At 41.3% G+C, this 25,802-nt stretch overlaps 3 protein-coding genes across 3 annotated transcripts; 2 read left to right on the forward strand and 1 right to left on the reverse strand.

Moving 5' to 3' along the window:
• Positions 1 to 4,414: 4,414 nt before the first annotated feature.
• Positions 4,415 to 6,303, forward strand: LOC108919406 (serine/threonine/tyrosine-interacting protein). Its single transcript, XM_074559722.1, is given in 9 exon segments — positions 4,415 to 4,459; positions 5,279 to 5,332; positions 5,469 to 5,520; positions 5,523 to 5,565; positions 5,734 to 5,745; positions 5,747 to 5,792; positions 5,895 to 5,931; positions 6,036 to 6,075; positions 6,216 to 6,303. Coding segments are annotated over 9 exon segments (384 nt in total). The 3' UTR covers positions 6,271 to 6,303.
• Positions 6,304 to 8,311: 2,008 nt separating this feature from the next.
• gnpnat1 (glucosamine-phosphate N-acetyltransferase 1) lies at positions 8,312 to 13,533 on the reverse strand. Its single transcript, XM_018727276.2, has 6 exons — positions 13,394 to 13,533; positions 10,709 to 10,872; positions 9,386 to 9,448; positions 9,121 to 9,248; positions 8,974 to 9,035; positions 8,312 to 8,820 (listed from the first exon to the last, which is right to left on the reverse strand). Exons 1-6 carry the CDS (start codon positions 13,399 to 13,401, stop codon positions 8,673 to 8,675), a joined length of 573 nt encoding a protein of 190 aa, XP_018582792.1. The 5' UTR covers positions 13,402 to 13,533; the 3' UTR covers positions 8,312 to 8,672.
• An 8,692-nt stretch (positions 13,534 to 22,225) lies between these two features.
• socs4 (suppressor of cytokine signaling 4) lies at positions 22,226 to 24,800 on the forward strand. Its single transcript, XM_018727511.2, has 2 exons — positions 22,226 to 22,393; positions 23,247 to 24,800. The coding sequence occupies exon 2, from the start codon at positions 23,637 to 23,639 to the stop codon at positions 24,798 to 24,800; it is 1,164 nt and encodes a 387-aa protein (XP_018583027.1). The 5' UTR covers positions 22,226 to 22,393; positions 23,247 to 23,636.
• The last annotated feature ends 1,002 nt before the right edge of the window (positions 24,801 to 25,802 follow it).

Below are 25,802 nucleotides of genomic sequence, written 5' to 3' on the forward strand. Positions count from 1 at the left end.
GTGCCTTGCGACGGACTGGCGTCCCGTCCCGGGTGTGTCCCTTCGCCCCGGGTTCGGCTCCGGCTCCCCGCGACCCTGTACGGGACAAGCGGTTTTAGATGGTGTGTGTGATGTTCCTGTTGATGTCTTCAAATTTTTTTTGCCTTGATGTCTGTTCACTTCTCTCCTTAGCAGCTGAACCCGACGGATGGACTCTACACCTTGCACAGGGTGAAGATCATCATGGCTACTAACTGGCTTGCCACATCAGACACAGCCCTGCTGCATCCTGGAAGAGACGAGAGACAAGAGAGGCTTTATTGTTTCAACCACGTACAGCTGGTACAGGACACAGTGAAACCAAACAACGTTCCTCCAGGACCGTGGTGCTACATAAAACAACGCAGTTACCTACACAGACTACATAAAGTGCACGCATGCAAGACTTGTGCAAACAGCACTAGACATTTCACAATTACTAAACATGGGCTTGACCGCAACGTCTCTGTACAGCCTATCGGTGCAAACTGCAAAAGTCCTCAGTAAATGTTTGAATACATGATGGAATTAAACCAAGGTCCTGGAAACCTATTAAGAAAGTATTGCTTCTCTTGTATTTTCTAAATGTAATTTTCTGCATTTTTATCTGTTACTCTTCCTTCATTCCTGTTATTATTAAAGTTTATCTGAAACCTTTATCCAATAGGATATATAATGTTCAGTATGCTGTATTAAACTACCTACAGTTTACATTTACATTTATTCATTTAGCGGATGCTTTTGTCCAAAGCGACGTACATCTCTGCAAAAGTACAATTTATGCATTATATTAAGAGAAAGAGACACAGCTGCAGACACGTGACTCAAGTAAACCTAGTTCGTTGTTCAAGTAGGTGCATAAAACACGGGATAGACAAATCCCGATACCCTCCCACCAGTTTCTTTTAAATATTACAAGATACACAAATAAGCAAGGCCAATGCTGGAGTAGTGGCTGAATAAAGGCTTATCTGGGGATGCTCATGAAGTTACGGCGCATGAACATTTACACCTCACATGAGCTGGGGAGATCTTGGGAGAAATGGATCCAGTTATTTATAGAACAGGGCAACAGAACACATTAAGGGCAGTTTAGATTGACCAGTTCACCTGAATTGTGTGAAACCCACACAAACGCTGGGAGAACGTGCAAACCAGACCGAGTCCAATCCAAAGCCACGATCCAGGAACTCTTAGGTACTACTGCTACTCGCTGCGCCACCATGCTGCGTGTTCCTTTTCCCAGCTCCGTTCCCAAACCGGTGGGGCTTTGTCTCGACCAGTGAAGTAGCACATCTGTGAGCTGACAGCTCAGAGGTGCCTTTACAGTCAGAACCGGAGTTCATCAGAGGTGCCTGCTCTCGCCTTTCCTTTTCCTACTGGTAATTGAGCGGATAATGAAAACATCCACAGACCAAACTAGGACAGGAATACAGTGGACACCCTTCACAACAGCCTCAAAGACCTACATTTTGCTGATGACTTGGTGCTGCTTTCTCACTCCCGGCAACAAATGCAGGAAAAATCAGATAATGTGGCAGCCAGTTCGGCACAAGTAGGTCTACTAATCAACAAGGCCAAGACAAAGGTTCTGAAGACCAGCAGCACAATTATGGATAAAATCAATCTAGAAGGAACAGTTCTGGAAGAGGTAGGATCATTCACCTACCTTGGAAGTGTCATCAATGGGGGGGGGGGGGGGCATAGATGCAGACGTCAAATCTAGATTTTGCAATGCAAGAACAGCTTTCCTGCACCTGAAGAACATCTGGCAATCAAAACGATTAGCGCTCCACACAAAGGGCAGGATTTTCAGCTCAAATGTCAAGTCTGTTGCTTTTTACGGAGCAGAAATCTGGAGAACAACAGTGGCCACCATGAAAAAAGTACACACCTTTATGAATACCTGTCTCAGAAGAATACCCCAGATCTGCTGGCCAGAAACAGTTAGCGACACTGAACTTTGGGAAAGTAGAAACCAAACTGGAATTCAAGATGAAATACTGAAAAGGAGATGGAGGTGGATTGGCCACACGCCGCGCAAACCGAAAACCAGCATCGCAAGACAGGCACTGACCTGGAACCCCCAGGGAAAGGGAAAAAGGAGATGGCCGTGCAACACCTGGCGTAGGGATCTTGAAGCTGACAGCAGGATGCTGGGATACACCTGGAGCCAGATCGAGAAGAAAGAAGAGGACAGAGACGCCTGGAGAGCCCTTGTTGTTGGCGCCCTGTGCCCCAGCAGGGGTGGAAGGCGTGGATAATGGTGATGGGTGACATGGTGGCGTAATGAGTAGCGCTGCTGTCTCACAGCGCCTGGGTGGTGTGAGAGGATGTGGGTTCGATCCTCGCTCAGTCTGTGTGGAGTTTGCATGTTCTCTCTGTGCCTGCATGGGTTTCTTCTGGGTGCTCTGGTTTCCTCCCACAGTCCAAAGACATGCTGTTCAGGTTCCCCCATAGTGTGTGTGAGTGACAGGGAGAGTGTGTTCCACTGATGTGTGGATGAGTGACCCAGTGTAAGTAGTGTATCTAGCAGTGTAAGTCACCATGGTGAATAAGGGGTGTGGGCTAGTAACACTACATAGTATCCATTGTAAGTCGCTTTGGAGACTTCCAAGAGAATAAATGTAAATGAGGTCAAGTACCGCGGCGACTCACAGGCTGAAGTGCACAAATTGGCCACCTGGTGGTGCTGTACCAAACATTTCAATTGTTGACTTGTCGCCTGAACGCGGTCGAGCGTGACGATGAATCCCGCAACCACGTGACTCCTTCATAAGCGCGACGTTTTCGTTACACGTGGGTGGTGCAGGTTCGTTCACGTAACGTAGAAGCGCTCGGTTCACTTTAAACGGAAGGCTTCCAGCGCTTTGATTAGTTGTTAGGAGAAAAGGATAATGAATGAAATGCTAAGCAAAAGGTTGTAACAAATTAATATTTATGTACGTTTGTAAAGAATATAGTGCTTCGTTAATTCGTTACAATCTTCTGCTTACTTTGTGTTGTATTGAGTGTCGTATAAACTCAGGGATAAGTTTTAATAGGCCACTCTAATAGCAGCGTGGGTTAGAGTTTGGTTGGCCAGCGATATTACGTAGGAGGAGAACAGGAGTTGTTGCTTCCGCGCGGTTCAGTAAAAAAGAAAGGCGAAAATGTCGTGTCTTGTGGTTATTCGCGTTCGAGTGTAATGAATACACCAGCAGAACACGACACTTAGCATTTAATTTAATTTATTATCCTTTTCTCCTAACAACTAATGATGAAAACACTGGATGATCGAAACTAAGTTAGCCGTTAGCAGCGGCCGTCTCAGTCTGCGCTGGATTTCGATTTTGTGTTCAGTGTGTAAAACTTAAACTGTCAGTCACAGACAAATAACTTTTACACACTTAAGCACAGTAGCCTGGTGCTTAAGCAGAGTCTCCCTCCCTTCCTCCCTCCCTCACTGTCAGATCACTTGGGATGATTTGGATCAGTCATGAGCCGTCAGTCGCTGTTCCGCCCGAATTATTATTGGCCTTTTTTTTTTTTAATTCAAGTAAAGTTTCGACCCAAAACTTTGTGTTTGTGTAATTTTTTAAGTTACTGTAGGGCGGGTGCCGCTCTCTGGTGGATCTGAGGTTCGAGTCCCGCTTAGTTGGGGTGGTTTGCGATGGACTGGCGTCCCGTCCTGGGTGCGAAAAGCAAACGGATAAACTAATAGTGCATTACCTGCTTATTAACTGGTTGCACTACATATATACACATTTTAGTTATAGATGTGACTTCTTTTGCTAAAGAGGGGCTACTCCTACATTAACATTTATTTATTTGTCAGATGCTTTTCTCAGCAATTGAACTTCCCATGAACTCTCTCTCTCTCTCTCTCTCTCTCTCTCTCTCTCTCTCACACACACACACACTCTCTCTCTCCTTATTTACCGCCCTGATTTACACTGCTAGATACACCACTTACGCTGGGTCACTCATCCATACACCAGTGGAACACACACACTACAAGGACAGCTGGTAAAGCACTGCTTAGAACTGCTGTCCTTGGACCCCAAAGGTTGCAGGTTTGAATCCCACCTCTGGCTGTAGTACCCTTGAGCAAGGTATTTACCCTCAAATTGCTCCAGTAAAATTACCCAGCGGTGTAAAAGGGTAAACGATGAGTAATTTAACATTATACACTGGAGAAAGGTATCAACTACTTCAAATGAGAAAATTTGCTAACTATTTTAAATATATATACATTGCATTAAAAATGATATAATTAATTTATATGTTAATTGTCGATAGCTGGTGAGAAAGTGCCTTTTGCCTGTTTAGCTCCACTGGACTTCCTCTGCCTGCATCTTTTGGCCCACCTGTCTCGACGTGAAAGTGAAGACCGCGAGGCTCGTGCGGTTTGCCTATGTTTTTACAGGACTGGTCGTACCCCATGCGGCGAGAAATGCAGGTATGTGGCAGCTGCGGGAGTTTGAACGGGACTCAGTGATGCGGAGGAACTCGCTCAGCCGACGACTCGGTATTCTTTTTCCTCGACTTATGGCCAATTGCAGTACGATTTTCTCAACGCAGGAACAGAAACGCATCCAAAAAATTGCACATTCCCACTTTTATTTCCTAAGGCTTGTGGTGGAGCAAAAGCAACCCCTGTCTGCCCAGCCATTTCGGTCATTTTCAGTCATGCGAAGCTACTTTTAATTTAATGCACTTTGACATTAGATTTTGCCAAGTATTTTTCTTATATTCTTATAAAAAAAGATTTTTAAGAAGATTAAGCTTTTTTAAGACCTAACCTATAAATTAATCAATGAGTGTCTGTATAATTATAAGTTTATTGAGTGTTACTTGGAGGAAATTCTGAGTTTGGATTTAGGAATAATGAACTATGAACAGATGACCCAGTTGAGAACCTGTGTAAAGGTAAATGCAAACATTCGCAAGTGTTTGGACCTCAATCTGGACCACCCTTTCCTTTTGTCATCTTAGATCCTCCTTCATTTACTTTTTCATGGATCTTAGTGTCCCTAAAGTAAATAACAATTATTTAGAGCATTTTTGTTGTCTAATATTACTGTAATAGTTTTGATGGATACAACGATAATGCACATTAAATGTGTATATTGTAATCTTTTGTACCACATAATGGTTTTATTATGCCTGTAGTGATTGTTATCCGATAACTTTGTAATAACGCTGTATTGTGCAATCACCGTAAATCTGACAAAGGTGTCAGGAAAAACTATGAAAATGCACTTGTTCTTTGTTTCAGGAAATCATCCCAAAGTTGTTTCTAGGCCCTTATTCAGCTGCCATGAAGAGTAAGGTAAATTCTTATAGATGTTCTAATGCAAAGGAAAGTCGAAGAAATAAAGGAATTAAATGTATTTTAATTTTTCTTAACTACTGGTGCAAAATTAATTTTTTTATTTGCAATTACCTAATCTTAATATCATTTCAAGCTTCCTACACTTGAAAGGCATGGGATAACACACATTATTTGTGTCAGACAAGATGTGAGGGCAACTTCATCAAACCAAACTTCCCACTGAGATTTAGGTGAGAGTATTTTATATAATTATATAATTAATTTTATAAAATCCAGACCATATGTCCACTTTATGAATTCAGATATTTTAAATGTTCCAAATTTGTGAAACAACTCGCTGTTTTAACACAAGAAGCTCACTTATAATGTAGTTGCTGCTGTTTTCCCCCAATTCTCAGCTACCTTGTCTTATATTGCAGATAATCCAGTGGAAAATATAATTAGGTATTTTCCAGTGGTAAGTTACAGGAAAAGCTCTTTAATTTGCATAATTTTCATTGGTTTTAGAAGTGTATGCTGTGTTTAATTACAAATAGTTCAAGAAATCTTTCCTTTCTAGACCAAAGAATTTATTGATGGAAGTTTACAAAGTGGAGGTACTTACTCTTGTATATTAAATTTCTCTATGCAGATTGTAAAGTGTGTTTTCAGTTGCCAGACCTTGTTTGTTTTGAATATGAACAATGTATTTTTTCCACAGGAAAGGTACTTATTCATGGAAATGCAGGAATATCAAGAAGGTTTGTTTTATCTACAAACATGCCTCCTGAAATGCAGATTCATTGTAAAAGGATGTCTTTATTGAGTTAGATAAAAATGACATGGAAAACATAAACAGTGCATCTGTCTAAATCTCTCCAACTAACTCAATTTTTTTCAGTGCTGCTTTAGTTATTGCTTACCTTATGGAAACTTTTGGTATAAAATACAGGTAGGTATACAACACTTGTCTACCTTTATTTTCCAAGTATTGATTAAATTTATAACTTTTAGATAATGATTTGAAAAGTCAACTTGAGATCACTGAGATCATGACTGGCACAGAATGGATAGCCCTGCACTGATTCCCTGTCTTTCAAAGGACTTTTTTTTAAACAACATTACTGTGATTAATTGTGAGGTATTTCATGTGGAACAGGAGCAACTGTTGCTGTCATCTAAAATTGCTACAGCAACTTTTTGCATTTTTAAAGGATTTAAGGCATTTTGCATTAATAATAGGACAGTATTGCAATTATGCACTTTGATACTTGATTTTTTTTTGCAATGTGGAATGAAGGATGGCAATATAGAATAGTGTAGATACTGTGTAATGACTTGTATGGAAGTATGTTTTGGGGTGCTATTGAATAGCACTTCATTAAATACACCAATGAGCAATGACTGAATATTACTCAAAGCAATGTTTGTGCTTCCTATCTTTTTTCTAGAGGTATTCAGCAGTAAAGATACCATGTACAATCTCTCCTGCATTATTAGTGTTTCAGATGGATTGTTGTGGTCAATATAGCTTTTCAACACAGTATGTGGCTTTTATACTTTTTGGTTTCATATATGCTGCTCTACTTTATTTTTTGCTGGAGATGCAATGAATTTTTTTTTTTTTTTTTTTTAAAAACCTACTCAGGTTCTAGATTAAAATATTTTTTGGCGTTGAGCATAAGATTGTGATTAACTGGAGTCACCGAAGTCGTCAAGCAAATTGTCAGAAACAGTTTTATTAGAATGGGGAAAAGTCCTGTTAGATATATTAGTAATCTTAACTATGTTCAGGATTTTATGGTTGAGGTTGAAGCTGCACTTATTTTTGGTGCCACAAGTTAGGCTCGAAGGGGGAGGGGAGTCAATTTTACTGTGTGATTAAAAAATTTAGAAGGCATACAGATACTACATACTGTAGAAGTGATGTGAAATAAAACTTTTATACTGCCACATTCTTCATAAGTCCTTGTAATGTAATCATGGTTTGTCATACAGGTAAATAGTGCTAAAAGGGGCAAATCCATTCTTTTAGTATCAGGGATGTCAAAAACAAGGCAATTTGCAAAATAATTTATTTGCATTCTACATCTGTTAATCATTATAAATAAATATGCAATCTTTGACAAGACTACCAAAGTATAATTAAATAAAGCAGGTACCTTTCCATACAAAGAAAATTACATTTTAATATCTTTTACCCCCCCCAGGGTTATCAGAGTAAAGCATCCTTCGCTAACTATACAGTTTTTTCCTTACTGTATATTTCCTGAGAAAGCTAGAAATTAAGATACTTGATCATTAGAAATACTACAGATCATAGTAAAGAGGCTAAGTACTGTACAGACAGCATTTATCAGTAATTTAAAATATACATATAGCATTTAAATGAAAAGGCTGAAATGTTGTTTAACCCTTTGTGTGGGAAAAGCAACATAAGTAACATAGTTGCAGCACTGGCAAATTGTGTCAAGTAAGGTAATCACCAGTTTGATGCAGATATAAAAGTAGATGACATCCCTCTGCCTAGAATATACCTTCACAAGTATCACCAAATCTTAAAGCACCATACCACCACCACCAGACCAAAACAATCCCCGGTGATCTTTAAAGAATGATATGCAAACTCTTTTATAAACAGTTTTCTGATCTGGTATAAAACAGGTCACTTATTTTCTTCACTTTAATAAACATTTTAACTTACCTAGGTGGAATTTAAATAACCAGACTTCTCAAAACAAACATCTCAGAAACAAGCAACTCATCAGTTTCTTAGAACTTTCAAAGAAAATTTAAACAGTGAAATAAATCCAAGGTGCTAGAAAGAAGTTAGATCTATCAATCCTGAAAATATTGTGTAGGCTACACAACTGCAATTATAATGTATTTAGTTACATACGAGTCCAAATGTGTTTTAACCGTATGCAGAAGAAGCATAAACAATACCAAGAATTCAGTGGATTAAAATATCCTCTTCATCACTGCAACACAACAAATCCTTATTTCAAAGAGATGGAGAAATTCCGGCCCGGATGAAATTCAAAGAATCTTATAGTTCAGGATCTTATAGTTCTTTTTTTAATCCAACTGTAGAGGGAAACTATTTCATGTAAAAATGTTCACAGGCCACACACACCTGTGCATCATACACCTTGGCATTTAATCAAATGCTGATATTTTTTAACCTAATTTATCATCACATTCGTGTCCTTCTGAAATGTTGCGTTTCCAGGATTCCTGGCTGTGCGTCGCCCTTCTGAAGGACATTCACATCTCTCTGCACGCACAGACGTGTTGGGAGTATCGTACTTGGTCTCGACTTTCCACTTCATTCCAGTTCCAAAGGCATTAGCCCATCTTAGTCAAAAAAGCGGAATTGCATGTATGTCTCATTTGATGCAGAGTAGCCAAATTTCTTATAAAATGCCACATTATTTGGCGCACACTCCAGTGTTATTTTGTAACAGTCCAGTTTTTTACTTAGAAGGGTCAGAGTTGAGACTAACCTGTCATTGGAAAGAGGAAAAAAAATAAATCTGTAAATTTCACAAGACTATAATGTTATAATAATAATGATGATGTTTCCAACCTCCAGCAGACTAGTTCTCAGGCAGATATGGTATTTCATCTGAAAACTGAAGCATGCAAGTGTCACTTACAGTTTCCCCAGCTGTTTTCCTCTGCACACGTCACTCACAACTACCTCTTCCACTCGACCTCTCTGTGAAATATATATCGGCAACATAAGAACACAATTCTAGTTGAATCTAATCCACTGCCGCTCCACCGATTCGACTTTACTGCACCTTGGCACAAGAATGGATGAACTTGTGCTCTGTGATGAGCGTCGCTGTTGCAACAATCTGCCCGAGGTTGCTGTCCTCCACCACAATGACATAGTAATCACCTGTACTCTTCATGTGCTCAAACTTCTCTGAAAAAGCCAAAAATGTCCTTTTTCAATAAGGACTTGATGGAAAGTAATAGGAAATACTAGTAAAATATCAGTTACAGTTTTAAACAGTTCAATATTAACATCTAAAGGCATAAAGTGTTAGATGAAAAACTTACTGATAAATTTCTCAGGAGTTACATCCCCTGCCAAAGTGAGCTGAGAAAGGAGTTTGAAGAACCCTATATGGAAGGGAAAAACATTTTAATGGTTGGCATACAACAAAGATTTAAAATAAAGGTTAGTCAGCTTTAACTGAAATCAAAATTCTGCCAACACAAAATAGCAGAAAATGTGTGAACAAATTCCTGAATGTATGGAAACTTGCTATCTTTAAACGAACTGAAAATATATTTATATGAGTTTCATGTAAGTGACACTGATAAAATCAATTGAAATTCAGTGAAATGATTTATCAAGCCTTCCTTTCCATAACAAAAACTCATAAGAATTTGTACTGGAAAGCAATTAATACAATTTGTATAATGAGCCATCAACTCACGACCGCCATTAAAACCTTACGAAAACATAGAATTTAACTTGAAATAAAAGCTTAGGTGATGTACAGCACCACATAAAGCAACACAAGCCCACTCTAAAGCACATTTCAGAAACAGACTTCATCATAGTCTAGAACCATAAAGATATAACAAGTCCAAAAGCAAAAAGATCTGAAAGAAAGTGCTAGTGCAAACTGAAAAGGCAAAGGAAAGCCTTAGCTCTCAGTTTAAAAATTAAAGTGGTAAAACAGAAAATTCTCTTGAAAGGCAATTTTACAAAAGACTTTGTGTGATTTGCATTACAAGTGATACTGTAATTGCATTATGAGAATTTCCTCATGAGGTACTGTTCTGATATACTGGTCTTGGTTCTGAATTATGTTTTCTGTGTTTAGAAGATCAGGCTGGACCCTTTGCACGATTGGTGGGGATAAATCAGGTGAAACTTTTGTAGCTCAGGAAAGTATTATTTTTCCTCACCTTACACCATCCCTTGTTTTAAGAAATGTTCATATACTGTACTTTAGCAATCATCTGTCTTACTTCATCCATCACCTGCTTTGATGTTCTAACAAAATTCATTACTAGAGCATAAATATGCCAACAAGCCACTATCACCTCGCAACAACATCTGAGGTCTTATATTTAACATGACTTGCTGATAGACCAGCCATTAACTGAATGAAGCTTCACCTTTTAAAAACATCCTCGCCTGTTAAAACACCCACAGTACCTTCTCAATTACAGAGCGAGACATCGCAAGACAAACTGAACCATACAACTGTTTTTCAAACTTGTAAATTATTATAAATTAGCACGTTTTGTGTAAATTAACCTAACATTATGAAACATTTGGCAGAAATCCAACCCCATAATTTCAGATAGAGTATGTTGAATAGAACCTAACATTAAAACTCACACGTTTGATGTGTGAAGTCTTACCTCGGTTGAGGTCAGCTGTATGCAGTGGACGAAGGACCAGGCCCTCTCCAGGGTAGGCTGGAGAGATGGGGGGAGAAAAGGACACAGTGTTGCTACTCCAGTCCAGCTCCTGGAGCAGAGAGGGGTCAAAAAGCGGAGTCTCATCTAGCAACATCCCACAGCCCCTGAAAAGAAAAGGAAAAAAAAAAAAAAAAAGGAAAAAAAAGAATGTACGAATTCAAATTCAAAATATCAAAGCACATTTCTGAAGAAAAAATACACAAGAATTATAACTCAATGGTAACGATCAGCCCCAGAGGATAACACTTGCTTTTAGGGAAGCTTAACTAATCATCTACACAACTGTTCCTCTGTCTGACACAGTGTTAAAGGTATAATAAATGAAAACTTCATATCCTGTCAAATAAGCAAATAAATATAAAACACTTGTGACTTTGAAGAAACATGCAGACGGACATGAGGACATAGAGAAATATATTATCCGCAGTGCTGTTTGAAACTATGCGAGCCCCTTATGTCCCTTGATTTTACCACTCAAATCATTATTTAATGAGAAGCAGTTTTTTCTCATCTGACATAAGTGTGTAATGACCAGTTCCACATGTTGCTCTAGAGGAACTCATGTGTGTAGTAGAAAAATGGAAGTAGTGCAGGTGCAGAAGTAAGTGAACCCCAAGTTGCACTGGTTAAACCAAGTAGGTAAGTAGAATTAAGTGTATAAATCACTATCACTTATTAATAAGTGTAAGATTTAACATTTAGATTTAATATTTTATACAAGAATAATGATCATCCCAAAAGGGTTCACATGCTTTCAAGCAGAACTGTATATAATAGCATAATAAGGGGCTTTGAGATCCTGCCAAAAAATAATCACTTAATGTTTGCTTATGCAGAATAAATACGGCTTTACTAAGGAAGTGGAATTTGGACTAATGGACATACCGTTCAAATACAGGGGAAGGATTTAAATTGGAGCAAAAAACTTCAATAAACAACAGAGACATAAAATGGGTAACCTGAAACCAGTGCACACAAAGATATTAATTTGCATGGATCTAGCTACTAAATCAAGTTTCTTTAAAACACTCAGAGATAGCAAAAGTGGTTCTCCCAGTGGCACCACTTATTGAGGACCACCCCTGCAGCATCATCTTCCTTCTAAAGATCGCTACCGCTCCTCATCATGACACGTGTCTTATCACTGGCTTGCCAATAATTGTCCGTTCTTATTCACGGGTCGCCCTTTGCTCTTGACATCTGTGAGCAGCTCACCATCATCGCCAAGACCAACATCTTCCACATACTCACCCAAGCATCATCTTCACATGAGTAAGAATTCCAAACAGAAAATGTTCCGTGTTCAGAAGAAAAACCGCATACAGGTCCGAGCTGCTACAGGAGGCGGAAATATAGGAGCGAAATGGTCCAGCCGCGAAATTGGTGACATCTCTGCTTCTCGTTAAATAACGATTTGAGTGGTAAAACTAAGGGACAAAAGGGCTTCGCATCGTTTCAATGGTGGTTATCAGGCAAAGCTGGATAATCCTGCGTGTACCTAAAGTTCTTCTGTTGCGACGTGCACTTTTGTGCAGATCATGAGTTGTACCCTCTGTTAACATAAGTGACACACATGAAAAACCTTTGCTTTCGGCATACTAGAAATCCGTGGCTATCGCGGCCTGGTTTCTGTTACGTTTCCAAGGAAAACTTGCAGATCAAGTCTTTCCAGGACACGTCTCAGAGAGAGCAGTTCCTGGAGTTCCTTACTCTCAATTATCGAGTGATGTCATACAATTACGACCGCAACGTCGACCCGCCCTGAACCGTCACCATTCATAAAAGTTACCAAAGTAAAAAAAAAAGAAAAGTATACAACTGTGAATGAAACGAAGGAAAAGGCAGTCAAACTTCTGAAGGACAAAGTTTTGTGACACAGCAGCACGGCGAGTAGCGCTGCTGTCTCACAGCACCTGGGTGGTGCGAGAGGACATGGGTTCGATCCCTGCTCAGCCTGTGTGGAGTTAGCATGTTCGCCCTGTCTGCATCCATTTCCTCTGGGTGCTCTGGTTTCCTCCCACAGTCCAAAGACCCATTGTGTGTGAGTGACAGAGAGAGTGTGTTCCACTGATGTGTGGATGAGTGACCCAGTGTAAGTAGCGTATCTAGCAGTGTAGTCACCTTGGTCAAAAGTGTGTGGGCTGGGTAACACATAGAAGTCGCTTTGGATTTAAAGCGTTTGATAAATGTTTCGCCTACGTGGCCGGTTGAATGAAATAATGTCCTCCTCCTCCTGGGCAAATAAGCACATATACGGACGAGACACGCAGCACACCCGACTGTGTAAAAATGTTAGCAGGACACTCAGTCCCGGTAAGCGTTACGCTGGTTAGGCTGCCGGACACTAGACTGAAGATGCGTCGAGCGGCGAGCTAAGGAGCTTTCCACCACGGGAAATTATTTAGCTACGCGCTACTCCTAACTTTGGAGGACACATGATCATGAGGATCATGGCACATGATGATGTATCCAGCGAGAAAGTCAGAAAGAGATATAACTTATAAGTCGTCGAGTCACATTCTGATGATTACTATAGTATATTACTAGCACACCCTGCTGTTGCGCCCGCGATCATACGAAGTACCAGCAGCGGCACGACGCCGCGCGAGCGGTTCAGTCACTTACGTTGACATCCACGTGAAGGGACCCGCGTGCCGAAGAACCTCTGCTTTCGGTGCTACGATTGTCGGTTGCTGCGGCTCGCGCAACAAGAGAGTTACTTGAGCTGACGTACGTACGCGGCACGCGACACTTCCTCTTTTCCCTCCGCCTCCTCTGTACGACGTGGCGGGGAGGCCGAGGCGCGCGGGCACGTCGCAGTGACGCAAATAGCAGAGGCAGTACGAGAAACACGGGGATTGGATAAGGTTTCGCTTAGTAATTCGCGTGGAAAGAGAAAAAAGAATGAATGGTTATAGGAATGTCGTGAAAAGATCATATGTAATATAGCAACCGTTGTCTTAAAGATCAGATATTGCTCACAAGATTGTTTGCTATTTTGATGGTAAATTAATGCTTATGCTACCATACACTTTAAGTGTGTGGACTAGTAGTAGTATTCACAACACTGACAAAAATCATATGTGTAAACACTTAATAATAAGTCTTGTGTTTTTATGTAATAGTCGTAATGAAATTATATATTATTTCTTCGCCTGTATTAATTTGAAGAATTGAAAGGAGTTGAGGGGAGGGCTGTTTGAAACGAATCAAAAGATAGTTTATCATGGTGAAATAACGCATAAGATTTTTGCTTGTTTTGGGAGATAGTTACTGTTTTATTTTGTCTCTTCTTCTTTAATAAAGACAGACAATCCCAGTTCTGAAATGACTGTTAAGTAAACTTAGAACACTGCACTTACACACTCACGTTATCCGGGACAGCTTTCTTTCTCTCCCGGTGCTCACTCTAAGTGACACCTCCTGCAACAGCATATTATATAACAATAGTTCCTATTTTCTTGTTACAGCCTTTCTCTTTTCTTTTCTTCTAAGAACCTTCAAAAAACTTTCCTGGGTATTCTTCACTATTACCACAGTTACTGTGATACGTGCAGCAGGGCTGCAGTGTTTTTCCACAGGGCAGTTTAACGAACCAGGAAGAGTACATTCAGAGAGGTGTATAATCATGTACCTCCAACCCATAAAATCATAAAATCTGACTAAATGAACGCTGAGTTAAGCAGGAGGAAGTGGTGGCCAGTTCTGAAGCAATGCAAATAAAATGTGTTTTATTCTGAAAAGTACTAAAAAGGTGCAAAGTAAACTTTGAGGATTTTTTTTTATGTACTGTGTGTTACATTGAGTGAATTTCTAGGTCCACTAGCCTAGCTGGAAGCACCAAACATTTTTAGTCTGAAGTATTCCTTTCTGTGAACTAAGCACAAAAATGTAAGCGTACTAGGGTTCCAGGGCCGACCCCCGCTAACACACCCCTTGAGGAGCTGCGAGCAGCGATCGTGTTCATCCGAAGTGCCGGCTGTCCAAATTCATGGTATACCACTGTATAGTCTGGTCCACCAGACCATCCGCCCTTCTGATTTATAGTGATGATTCCAAGCTCAAAGTTCATTACACCCTTGTGCAGGAAGCAACTTAATTACTGCCTATTCTTGAAATATGAGTTATGAATGGAATACCAGCTACCATGATGTAGGCCACTGAACAAAGTGAAGACTTTGTAGAAGTTGGGCTGATCTTGCCGCTAAATTACAGTGGAGTTCATCGGTCGTATGCGGTTTTTGACAGAATTGTTCATTCTTTTGTTTTCGGAAAACACTTTTACCGATACGATTGCAGTGATATGACAAAGTCTTCTCTGGACAGCACTCAAGTTCATCACCAGGCACAAACTTAGTTATCCCCACAATCATTAGAAAACACTAAAGCCAACTGAGTGTCAGCATTTCACCTGAAAAGCACATCTTGGCAACGCCAAAGTAAATCTGAGAACCAGCATCTGAGATGGCTTTGACATGTTGCTGACCAGATGATTATGGACCCATCTGTCTCAATTTCTAGAGCTTAGGGTGTGTCATTTTATTTGCTTTCTGCCTACTCTCATAGTTTGCCAGTATCCATTTTGTAGACATGTCTTGAAGTTCTGGCCCCTGTCCTTTTGCCATTTTATCCAAAGTGCCTTTTTGGGTAAATCAAAATACAGATACTTGTGCCATTTCTCATATGAGCCAGTGAACTCTCAGTAGTGTCTGTATGGCCTTGCTCAGGGGCATACTATTCAGAGTCACAGTAGGGTAAGGAGTAACAGAACAGGACACATAAAGCTGTTTCTTGTTTCTGTAAGGTGTACAGGATTGTTATCTTGTTTAGAGTGACTTTTTTTGTCTGGAAATTAGTTATGAGATGGTTGGATGATGTGTAACAAGTCACTGTTTTTGTAACAGGTCATGTGTGGTCTTCAATAAAATGCGGACCAGACTCAAGTGGAATTTCCCCTTAAGTTACATGACACTTTTATCCAAAGCAATATACAATGTTAAGCTGCTTCTAGCTATTTATGCATCTAAACAGCTGGGTAATTTTAACTGGAGGAATTTATGGTGAGTACCATGCCCGAGAGCGCTACAGCTGGATTTGAACCTGTGACCTTTATGTCCAAAAGCAGCAACACTAACTACTATTCTACCAGGTGCGTCCTCTGTATGAGAACTATACCCACCAGTTTTCAAACAATAACACCAACTCCAGCAGAGAACAAACATAATTACTACTCAAGTAGAGTATCCAAGAAGGGAAAAAAGAAGAAAACACAGTTGTGTTATTCATTTGGCAGGATGTAGCAATATATATACAAACAGTATTAGCCTTCTTCTATTACTATGGACAATATTAAACAATACAAAATGAATAGTAAGTAATTAGAACAGTTAACCACTATGCACGCACTGATTGAAACACTTGTCCCAAATGGGGTCACGGCAAACCGGAGCCTAACCCAGCAACACAGGACACAAGGCTTGAGGGGGAGGGGACACACCCCAGATGCGACGCCAGTCACCTGAAGGTAGGACTCGAACCCCAGGCCTACCAGGGAGCAGGACCCAGCCAAACCCACTACGCCACCACGCCACCACACCCCCACTGCTGTATATTATAATAAAATGCCATCAAACCTCTGCAGCTTCTACAGAATTCTGCTGCACGAGTTGTGTTTGATTCGCCAAAGCGCTCCCATGTATCTCCTCTACTCATTTCTCTGCACTGGCTTCCTACTGGCTCCGTTGTGGCGGAATGACCTTCCCCTCTCACTCAGAAATGAGGAAACTCTGTCTATTTTCAAGAAGGGTCTGAAAACCCACCTTTTCCATATCTATTTTGCCCAAGATCTCTCCAGCTCATCTATGGTGTAAAAGTTCACACATCATAACTCCAGAAGCATCCCCAGATACAACCTTTATTCAGCCATTACTCTGGCATAGTACTTGCTCATTTGTGTATCTTATGATATTTAAAAAAAAAAAAAAAACTAGATTGGCGGGAGGGTATCGGGATTTGTCTGTCCTGTGTCTTATGCACCTACTCGAATGATGAATCTCGGTGCAGCAAGTGGTAGGTAACAAACTAGGTTTACTTGAGACTTTTATGTCTGCAGCTATGTCTCTTTCTCAATGTAATGCATAAATTGTACTTTTGCTGAGATGTCCGTCGCTTTGGACAAAAGCGTCTGCTAAATGGATACGTGTAAATGTATATGTAAAATTCACAACTACTTAAGAATTTTCAATTATTTTACATTTAAGAGGTCTTAGATAAAAGCCTTGACTGGCTAGGATACATATATTTTTCACTACTAGTGCACTGGATAGTATATCATATAGGGAGTTACCTTCTGAAGTGATATTTGTATATTTGAAAATAACTTTGTGAAATCTTTTTATAAAGCTTGGAAAGGCATGTGAATGACTGCTTCTTTATACAAGCAGTCTGACTGACAAAGTAACTTCCAAGCACAAACAAGCTGCTCAGTAAGGAAGTGGTTGCCTGGATCCTGTCACATTTTGAAGTTTCCCCCACGTAGTCAGCTGCAACGGTCTTTTCAGCATTTACCTTGTGTGTTTGTTTTGCTACTTGCATAGCACTTAGATTATAAGGTATAAACTATTTGTTCCGCTCCAGCGACAGATTTGTACACAGACCACTGGGATTGGCAGTATAACTTTAATCATTAAATTGAAAAATAATTACATCTATTCTAAATAATTTCTCAGAGTAAGTAAAACTAAGGTGAAAGGCTGCTCTTATACCGTAGTTTGCTTTGGAAAAAATGTGAATGCTACGCCTTTTCCTCTTCTTTTCTGATTTGAAAACCATAAGGAAGTGAGTTTTTTCCTGTGTAATGACAATGCACACACGCACACACACACCATCCGAAACCACTTGTCCCGTACAGGGTCGCAGGGAGCCGAAGCCTAACCCGGCAACACAGGGCGTAAGGCCGGAGGGGGACGGCACACACCCGGGGCAGGACACCAGTCCATCGCAAGGCACCCCAAGCAGGACTCAAACCCCAGACCCACCAGAGAGCAGGACCTGCGCCAACCCACTGCGCCACCATGCCCCCCCTAATGACAATGCAGAAGGTTTGAAAATGTTTATGCATATGAGCGATGACCTAAATTATTCAATTTGCCAAAGAAATATTTATCTCTTACGTGAATATAGGTGTTTTTCTTATTCGTTGCATCCACATCGTATTCTGCTCCCTGCAAGGCAAATTTACCCCACCCTGTTTTGTACCCGCCACAAAATTTACTTTATAGCTAAAACTCCAGTGTCCTTTGAACTGATGCCATATGTACACAAGCCCATTAACAGAGTACATCCTGCAGGATTACTGGATTTCCTGATGGTTACCAAAGAGGGTAACAAATGCAGAATGTTAATGGCATATCGTATGAAACACATTGTGCATAACAGTTTTGGGGCAACTAAATATTTAGTTTCACATGGCAGTAGTTTCTGCTATTTCCATGTTTTCCAAAGCTAACAGAGTCACAGTTAAAAGTGATAAAAGTCACGGATATGGAAGTGATCTGGCAGGATAGAAACATGCTGAGCTAAAACACTTTGATGAACATTGAAATGTAGGGATCTTGAAAGAGGCAAAGGTCATTTGACCTAAGACAAGTACAAACTGTATGTTTGCTTGCCCTTATGTGCGGTTTCAGTGGTGAAACAGATGTATGCTTTTCTTGTCCCGACTGTTTTCTTTCTTTTAATTCAAATGTTCCAGGCTATTTTCTAATAACATGTTTGAAATCATTTGCTAAAAAGTGAGAACATGTATGAGGTTTGTCACCTGTTGCGTCTGTCATGTTTTCATATTGTTATATTTAGGTGAATTTAATTTTGTAATGAGTGATTACAATACAATATACAGACCCTTTCTGAGAGGTTGAAGGGTGGGGATGCTGAAAACAAAAGCAGAAAATGTTAAGAGTTTTTCTGTGGGATGTACCTTGTTATCCGTTCATAGCAACAATAAATTATTCAAGATGCACATCCATGGTGTGTTCATCAGATCAATAAAACTGCTGTATCTGTCTAATATAAAACCTTCCTGACCTGCTCCCTGTGTACTGTATTAATGGCTTACTGGGTTTCCTCCACATCCTGAGTGTAAGCATTTAGGGCCGAAATGGCTGCAAAAAGACATTCTTTAATTTTCGAAAGCTGTATTTTTTGCTTGTTAAATGAATGTTGCACATTCTTTGTATTAATTGATACATGTGGTGTATTAATTAACATTATAGTATGTGAATAAATGTGACCCTAGATCTCTCAGTACAGAGATGAAATTTGCATAAAGTCCATAAAACAAAATCAAACCTAGGCTCAGGGACTCAATGGATATGGCAAAATTTGTGAAGCACAGTTGTCATATAAGACATCCTAAGAACATATGAAAACACAAGAATCATACATTTAAAGAGCTTTGAGTAAGCTATAGAGCCCAGGTCAGAAACATTCGATACTTCCGAGCTCAAGTGCAGACTGATGGTTTTGAGTGGGTTTGTAATCTTATTTAAAGAATGGAACAAATTCTATGGCTTTGATTGACCTCAGTGGGAGGACAGTTAGATGACTTGATGACTCGGGACATAGTAACTTTGATGAGATGTAAGTTAATCAGTGAAGGGAGATCATGTTGAAAATATGAACACTTCGGCAAGTCAAAGACAAGATGCCCAGCAGTGTCCAGGTAGAGCTGGCACATGCTGATGGCACATGCCTGGACTCCAGTGCTGGGCAAACTTCCGATATTCCAATGAATGGAACATTACATCCTGTGGGAGACAGTGTCATGACATAGGGTCCTTTTGGATATTGTAGAGCAGGCATCTCTTTGGTTACCAGTGATGAACCGGTGCTCTTTGAGGCTGAACCTGATATTTTTGGCAATTACGGAGATGTCGTCTTTGTATTGATTAGGGATGGTAATCTCACAATGAGCCTGCAGTAGGTGAAGGCAGAGCTTAGTATCGCTGTGTTGGACAAGGTCTGGTTTCAGATGGTATTCAGACAGTCATCCAGACAGATATCAGTCAGGTATAAGCAAATTCATGAAAGTTCCTGAATTTCTGTAAGCAGAATCTAAAGCAGAATTCAGTTTCATCTTCATAAAAGTGATAGGAGAGAATGTGAAATGAGATGAAAGAGTCAACTGGAGTAGAGTCCTCCAAAGAAAGGAGTTTCCATACTGACCGAAATTGTTTTACTGCACTGTGTCGAAGAAACAAGCTCCACACATTGATCAATGAACACTAAGGACACAGGAGAAGTGGGCTCTAGCAGAAAAGGGGCCTCAAGGTTTGCACGAAGAGCCATTTTTATCGAGTGTCTAGAGCACAAAATGCGCAGAAAGAACAGATTTGGAAATGTTTTCTAAATACTTTGACTTCAGCTCACAACCAAAGAAAACACTGTTCAAGCAATACATAGTGGTTTGTGTTGTTGCATCGCAGTCAAAGACCCAGCCTTGAACACCACCTCTACCTCTACTACCCTTCAGGAAGGTACTTACCCACAATTGCTCCTGTAAAAATGATCCAGTGGTGTAGTGTGCAAACCTCACCTTACAATGAATAAATAATATTAACTTGGTGACCCTAAATTGCCCAGAAAGTGAACATGCTTCTGCTCATATAGCCCATGTAAGTGTCCTCTCCAGCTTTCACACTGCTCTCATACAGGACTTTGACAAGACCAATGCTTCATGATAACAGGGACAAATTACTTTTTGTAAAGAAGGACACAGGGGCGAGAATAGTAAAAGTATCAGAGCTACGGGAGCTACAGTATGTCTCTTGTGCAGTGTATTATAGTATACTGTTATGTGTAGTTTGTGTGTGTGCACACATGTATGTGGGGGGTTACACATCATATTTATAACATAAGCAATATGGATAGATTGCATTGCCTTTTTCTTAATAATGCACCTGAAGTTTCTTCAACTCCAAGCAAATAAAAGAACAATAAAACAAAAAACACCAGTTACCACTGCAGCTTGGTGACTTCTTTACCTATTTTCCAGTAACATTCTCTGACCTCTAGGTAAGTGGTAGATCCTGCCAGACAATTAATTGACCATGCAGCGCACTGACAAGAACAATAACTCTTTTTGGTCTTAATAATACGAGTCATCAAATATTTAAGAGAGGCTTCAGCAGAAGAAGGATGTCATCACATTATCTCAATCTTTAAAAAGGCAGTGATGATCTCTCCCCCCCTTCTTCAGTCCAGTCGCAGAGCCTTTGTACACTCTGGTTAGCCGCTTATAATGGTTCTTCTCTCATGAATAATTCAAATAGTATGAGTTAAAGACGTCTGGCAGGGGAAGATGCGGACGAGGCAAATGAAAACTTGTTTTAAATATGAACATGACATCACCGTATTTAATGGGGCGGCAGCGTGTTTATTGGATTTATCCAGTAACCCGTTTAGCGGGCCGGATGTCCACGCGCTGCACCCTCTGACATCCGATAGAGCGGCGCTGCCCTGAGGCTTCGCTGGGGGTCCGTGGAAAAGCCGCCACGCGGCATCTGCTCTGCTCTGTGCGCGCGGGACCTCGCACAGTAGCCCACCGTTATCGACTGAACTCCGGCGTGTCGAAAAAAGCAGCCGCAGCCTGACAGGTGTTAGTCTTGCGATGGTGGCTAGTATTTGCTAATAAAGAAAAGCTCACATTACCAACCTTTTATGTGGCATACACTGCTATGTTTAGCTCACTAGCAACTCCAAAATCACGTCACTTTCAAACTTCTAAGCTTGGCTATAGCCTATACTGTTACATTTTATGTTTCACATAACCTGAGCAAAACCACAACGACAAGCAGTTCATCTACTTACAAATTGTTATATGATTATAAATCACACACACACACATACAGTATGTACTGTATATATACAGCATATACATCTATACTTATAATTTGCAGTGTCTTTTTTCAATACCAACGTATTACATCTATCCTATACATAAAATCTTTACGCTACAGCATAATATAGCACTGTATGTATAGCATATGATATGGTATAAGCACACAGTACATGCTATAACAATTTTTAAGCTTTTAGCGGCTTTTCGCGCACGTCGTGGGCTATACATGTAGTCTCATAATAAGTAGTATGTAGCCTGAAGTTTTGTGAGGCTACATGTACTTAAAATGCACTGTTAGGTTCACTACACCGACTACACAACAACAGCAGGCGAGCAACGCAGTGTGTTGAGGCTCTTGTTGTTCGCGCTGCCGTGAACCAAGTGCGACTCACGAGTCCGTCTCAGCGGAACCCCGTCGCCGCTAATCATGTCCAGCCACGATTTGTGTCGCTGCGCCCTTCGGACGGCAGAGCACGTGCCTCGGGGCTGTGGGTGGGGGGTGTTGTCTACGGACACGTCGCGCGTGTTCACATGAGCGAGTGACTGATGAGGGGAGAGCGAGGGCCACTCCCGGCCCTTTAAAAGCTCTGCGGCGCTTCCACTAAGTTGCTGTGAGTGACTGCGAGCGCGCATCTGCGCTTCGGACCGGTGCGCGCTGTCCTCCCGGGGACACTCGGGACACTCGGGACGCTCGGATGGACGCAGGGAGGATCGGCACGTGCGCGGTAAGGTCACCGCTTAGCCCACTCTTCTTACCGCGGTACGTGACGAGCTCCCTTCTTCTTCCGCTGTTGTACCGCACTTCTGACACACTCAGCTCACACACCCTTTTACAGCATCGTACTATCCTACTCTTGACAACAGTGAGTGTGTGTGTGTGTGTGTGACTCATTGTTTAACCGGAACGTTTCTTTTCTCTCTGCGCTTTCGGTGTGTGGATTAAACACAACAGTGTGAGATCCACTGTAGCCGTACTAAAGCACTCTGAAACAGTGTAATATAGTTTTCATATGTGTCAGAAATTACTGACCAAGAGTTAGTGTGGACTCAGTAAGAATGTCCTATTATTATTATTATTATTATTATTTTTTTTTATTATTATTTTTATTATTTTCAAAGCAGTGTCTGCTAAAGCCAACCATGGGAGCAGGAATGCATTACACATATGCAGTATAATACATTACATGATATATAGACATTACACGCATCCATGCCATGGACCATCCTGAATCTGGAATATCCAAACAGCTGTGTACAAGTCTTATGTCGATACTTACAAATACGCCCTTTTTTCTGACAGCTCTTTCAAACAATAGCTCGTAGCCTAATGCATTCAGCAAAGAAAAACAGTTTGACACGTTGCCCATTGATATTGTAAAAAAATAATAATTTAGTTAATTTCTTTTCTCTTTTGAAATTGGAGTAATGCATGATGAGTGAAAAGATGTGCGAAGTCGCGCCGTTTTCAGCAGACGGTTTGTTGTGGGATCCGGACCCGCCGTTTCCTCTCTTCTCCTCCGGGAAGCTCCGGTGGGATACAGTTAATGACTTCACATTGATTTCCTTTCGTTTCCACAGGCGAACCAGCAGCGAGATATTCTGACTTTTACTGGAACTTCCAGAAGGAGAACATATTGACCTTCAAGTAACGGGAAAGAGGAGAAAAATCCATACACAGCTGAAACCTGAGTAATAACACAGTAGCCTTATCAGGAGAAATATTATCTGGGAAGATCATGTCAGCGTGGTTTGCCAGAACATTTTAAAGTTAACTCTTCGCAATTTTATGAAAATCTAAATTATTGCAAAAAATTCTCCAAGAGTTTTTACTAACAAGGTGTAACAAGAGCTTTAAATTATAATCGTCATCAAGCGCATTTGCATGCGTTACTTTTCTGAGAATAGTTCGGAGGTGCTTTTCATCCACACAATACACCTCTTTTTGCAAGCGTTCATTAAGCATAAACAATGGACTCCGGAGAGGCGGGTGTGTCTGAAAAGAAGAAGAAGTCCGATGCTAGGCCCAAGTGCGTCCGGAGCTGGAGCGCTGACAGCTACGTGTGGAGCAGCAAGAAAGGAGCCAACCGAAGTAAGACGGGCGTGCGGCATGCGGAGGGAGACAGGGCAGAAGACTCGGGGGCTCGCTCAGCCTCTTGCCCCAGGAGACGCAGAGAAAGAAAGTGCAGCTGTACGTCCCTCAGCGAGGCAAACTCTGAGCCCCCCTGTCAGAAAGCCCTGTCTCGCCGCTCCCTCCGGCAGAAGTTCCAGGAGGCGGTGGGCCAGTGCTTCCCCATTCGCACCCACCACCACTGCCACCATCAGTCTGGAACCTCGCACCCCTTCTCTGTGCTACTCTGGTCCAAGCGCAAGATCCACGTGTCGGACCTGTCGCAGGAAAAGTGCCACTTCTCCACCACATCTGAACTAGTGCACTGCTGGCACCTCATTAAGAAGCAGTCCTCTCCGAACGGTAACACAGCGCGTGTGGAGAGCAGTCACAGAGCCAAAGGTTTCTCTTCCTCTTCTTCTACATCCAGCCCACCGTTTGCTTCCTGGGAGGAGATCAGCTGCCGTGGAGGTCAAAGCCCCGGAAACTGGGACTCCTCGTTCCCCCATGAGGCAGAAGATCCATGCTCCCACGCTGACTATGTCCTCGTGCCGGATCTGCTCCAGATCAACAACAGCCCTTGCTACTGGGGTGTTCTAGACCGCTTTGAGGCAGAGGAACTGTTGGAGGGCCAGCCGGAGGGGACCTTCTTGCTCCGTGACTCCGCGCAAGATGAGTTCCTCTTCTCCGTCAGCTTTCGCCGTTACAGCCGGTCCCTGCATGCCCGCATTGAGCAGAACGGGAAGCGCTTTAGCTTCGACGGCAGCGACCCGTGCGTCTACCGAGATCCCAGCGTCACCGGCCTGCTCAAGCACTACAGCAACCCGGCCACCTGCCTCTTCTTCGAGCCCCTCCTGTCCCGTCCGCTGCCCCGGAACTTTCCGTTCTCACTGCAGCATTTATCCCGAGCTGTCATTTGCAGCTGCACCACATATCAGGGCATCGAAGCGCTGCCCCTGCCGCCGGCCCTCCGGGACTACCTGCGGCAGTACCACTTCAAGTGCAATGGGGCCTGTGCTGTTTAACCATCTAGGTTCGAGACACAGTGCGCCTGTTGCAGCCGCAGTGGGACAATCAGAATCTGTTGCCTAGTGGGAAAATTGAAATGACTCGTAAAGGTATCGAAAATTTTAAAAAAAATTATTCATAAAGGCGTCCTTGTCATATGATAAGTGTGCTGAACTCTAATTTCTTGGACCATTACCTTTGGGTAACAGTGAAATGCAGAGAAACACATATGTCAGGAAGGAAGAAACGAAATGCAAAGCCAAAATGCAACCGGAGTTGGAACTTTAATAACTACACGTTGTAACTTTCAGTTGCGAATATTGCTGCCATTACTGTTCCTCGAAAATCTCTTGTGGGAATTTATAAGCACGCATGGGTCAGGCTTCTCTACTGAACTGTAATTGTCAGTAATGTCTGTTCTAAATATGGATAAACAAGGAAGGGAACACTTAAATGCAATAGATTTTAATGTAGCCTTATTTTGAGTACAGTATAATAGTGTCGGTAGCACAAAGTACATTCAGTGTGTGTAGCATTGATATAAGGTGTGTACTCTAAATGTCCACCTGATGGCAGTGCTGATGTTCTAATATGATTTTTATTATATGGCAAATCATAACGTCAAGTACAATAGGCAGGTAGAACTACTTGTTTTTTGAAAACATGGTTGTTCATGTTATATTTCTTAAGATTTGTAACATTCAGCGTGTTGGTTTCCAGCATTATATTTTGGATGTAACTGACAAGACCATACTCTCAAAATTATATAAAGTACACATTTACATTGAAGTTTTTCATTCTGCAAAACAGACTGTATCTAACATAAGCTGTACCATGTTGTATAATACAATATATTGCCTTTTTCTCCAAGGAAGATGGTTCATGAAATAAAGTACCAGCAAGTCTGAAGCATGTTTTCTTGTTTTCTAAAATTTTCTTTTGAAGCTTGTCATGCTCTAAAGAAACCATGTACAGTAAGTTGAGTTGCAGGTATTGAGTTGAGTTTGGCCTTAGTAAAC

Source organism: Scleropages formosus, chromosome 15 (genome assembly GCF_900964775.1).
Source record: "Scleropages formosus chromosome 15, fSclFor1.1, whole genome shotgun sequence".
Taxonomy (NCBI): domain Eukaryota; kingdom Metazoa; phylum Chordata; class Actinopteri; order Osteoglossiformes; family Osteoglossidae; genus Scleropages; species Scleropages formosus.

Excerpts from the sequence above, each read along its gene's own strand:
- gnpnat1 (XM_018727276.2), bottom strand. Across the intron at positions 9,449-10,708 it reads TACAGCTGACCTCAACCGAG|GGTTCTTCAAACTCCTTTCT; the intron begins GTAAGACTTCAC and ends CCTTCCATATAG. Across the intron at positions 8,821-8,973 it reads GGAAAACAGCTGGGGAAACT|GTTAGTCTCAACTCTGACCC; the intron begins GTAAGTGACACT and ends TTCCAATGACAG.
- socs4 (XM_018727511.2), top strand. The coding sequence starts at position 23,637 with ATGGACTCCGGAGAGGCGGGTGTGTCTGAAAAGAAGAAGAAGTCCGAT.